This window comes from Penaeus vannamei, chromosome 24, assembly GCF_042767895.1.
Source record: "Penaeus vannamei isolate JL-2024 chromosome 24, ASM4276789v1, whole genome shotgun sequence".
NCBI lineage: Eukaryota > Metazoa > Arthropoda > Malacostraca > Decapoda > Penaeidae > Penaeus > Penaeus vannamei.
In genome coordinates, this window is record NC_091572.1 from 1,538,024 (window position 1) to 1,540,523 (window position 2,500).

Consider the following 2,500-nt stretch of genomic DNA (forward strand, 5'->3'; position numbering starts at 1 on the left):
GACGATAATGATCGTTTCCGTCTGAAAACCTTTCCGTCAACTTTTTCAGCCAAGCATAGTCAAATCAAGAGCTATAATCGAGAATGTCTGTATTGATGTTAAATAAAATTTTCAAAAAAATGACGGAAAAAAGTGCTAGTGTGACAGCGCCTTAAGCATGATGGGAAAATTCCGGTTTTAAATAATGGGTATCGAGAACTTTACATGATCAGTGCACAGTATAGTCTATTATTCGAGACACAGCTAATCTTGTTCCTCTGACTGCACTTGCATCCTTCTGTGAACAAATGGTCATAAATCTTTTATTTCTTGTATTTTTTATGAATATTTACTACAATCTATATGAAAAGAGAAAAATCTGTTGCTTAAATTTTTTGTTAGGGTTAAAGTTACAGTTTATATTTCACAACTTGACTATTCTAAAACTAAAGATTGTTTTCCTCAATACATCAAAATTGCCATTTTTTGTATACCAAAGCTATAAAGAAAACATTAATAGAACACATGAATATTTGATCCACAATGACCTGAACGAAAAAGAAAAATTTAGTTCCACTCCTTCCTTATCATAACATAACCCCCCCCCCAAACCCCAACCTATTAAACAAGGTAGCTATTTAGCTCGTTTAACAAAATAATGTATTTCTAGATAAAAAGCTAATTATGCCTTTAATATCACGGTTCAACGGACTAACCAATTTTTAAAAAATATATTAGGAAATTTATTCACCATTCTGAAGGAAAGGAGAGAATGGGACCCCAGCCCCTATTTTCAACCTAGGGTAAATAATGAGCCTCATTATATATTAAAACCATAATCAAAAACTAATGAGAAGGAAATTAAGGAGATTCCCTTGATGTGACATAAGACGTCTAGCTGGTTCGTCCCTGTTCACAAGGAAGGGGAAGATCTCATCTCCCTTATAATGTCTTTCACTCTATCATCTCTATTCTTCTAGTAACATCCTTGATTACTAGATTTTGGTTGTTTTTTAACAGTAATGAGAAAAAGCATCTACTGAAAGACAACTTTACACACTTTGCCACATGGAGAGAGATGGAGAGAGAGGGGGAAGTAAGGGAGGGAAAAGGAGAGAGTAAGAGAAATAGAGAGGGAGAGGGAGGGAGAGGGAGAAAGAAAGATAGATTGAGAGGGAGGGAGAAGGAGCGCGACAGAAAGAGGGAGAAAGAGAGATAGATTGAGAGGGGAAGGAGAGAGGGAGGGAGAAGGAGCGAGAGAGAAAGAGGGAGGGAGGGAGAGGGAGAAAGAGAGATTGATTGAGAGGGGAAGCAGAGAGGGAGGGAGGGAGAGGGAGAAAGAGAGATTGATTGAGAGGGGAAGGAGAGAGGGAGGGAGAAGGAGCGAGAGAGAAAGAGGGAGGGAGGGAGAGAGTGAGAGAAGTAAGTACCACTCCCTCATTTTCCCAAACAAACCCATAGATCCTTTGCAGAAAAATCATTTCTATTCTCCTGCCTCTCACTCGGGGTCGACATCCTCTCATCAGCAGAATAAAAGGATTGGTTCACATGTGTATTTATTCCAACTACACCGTGGGTTGAAATGTCGAGGAAAAATGCCGTAGTTGCTCCCAAAACGGACCCCGTTTAAATGGATGTTCTGTAATTTCGAATGATGTGGATTTACCCGAGCTGTGGAGAGAGTTGGATAGAAAGGAAATCCAATGTGATATCTGAAGAGAAGTCAGGAGGAAAAAGATGCTTTGTAGAAGTGACAGAGAAAAAAGAAAAGGAGGAATTAGGCGAATGGGTCAAGTAACAAGAACAAGGAAAATGCGAATTGTTTGACTAGTTCGGAAAGATCGGCCACTTAAGGATGTGATTGAAGGGAAAATTAAGGTGGAAAAGAAGGGGAAAGAACTGGAATCTTACGGGAATGAGAGGAAGGAACACAGAGCGAAATTAGATGAATAGTGGATAATAGAAGCTGAAGGAGATGGATACCAGATTGGATTTACCCGAGATGTGGTAATCCATCATGAACATTTTCTAAAGGGTGTGTATTTCAATCAAACAAAAAAAAGTGCTGGAAAAAGCATGCTTGATTCTTTCTTTTTTTTTTCTTCTTCTTCTTTTTAGTTTTCCCCCTTTTTAGGTTTCATATTTCTTTTTTTTTTTTGACATCACAAAAAAAAAAAAAAACGAGAATTACAAAGCTAATGGTTTCCGAATCTAAAAAAGCCTACACATACACACACCTATAAACCCGTGTTCCTTTTGCATGCATTCTCTTCGTACGTATGAATAAATACTTCCTCATACAGAGAGAAAACATATACCTTACTACAACTCCAGAACTTACTTCACCAGGAGGGTAAATCTTGAAGAAGTGGTCCATATGGTACTGGTAGTGGCCCCCAACACCGTAGCTGAGAACCTGTGGTATTAGATACTCTTTAACATATGTTGTGTCATTTGCTCCTTTTTCTGTGTGTGTGTGTGTCTGTGTGTGTGTGTGTGTGTGTGTGTGTGTGTGTGTGTG

The 2,500-nt window shown here is 38.6% G+C and overlaps 1 protein-coding gene across 1 annotated transcript in view; it reads right to left on the reverse strand.

Annotated features, from left to right (window-relative positions):
- The window catches only part of LOC113810589 (prolyl 4-hydroxylase subunit alpha-1), a 16,642-nt gene that overhangs the window by 2,925 nt on the left and 11,217 nt on the right, over positions 1-2,500 (reverse strand). Inside the window, exon 10 of the mRNA XM_070138202.1 lies at positions 2,321-2,395. Within this exon, the coding sequence (XP_069994303.1) occupies positions 2,321-2,395 (75 nt within the window). The remainder of the gene's footprint in view (positions 1-2,320; positions 2,396-2,500) is intronic.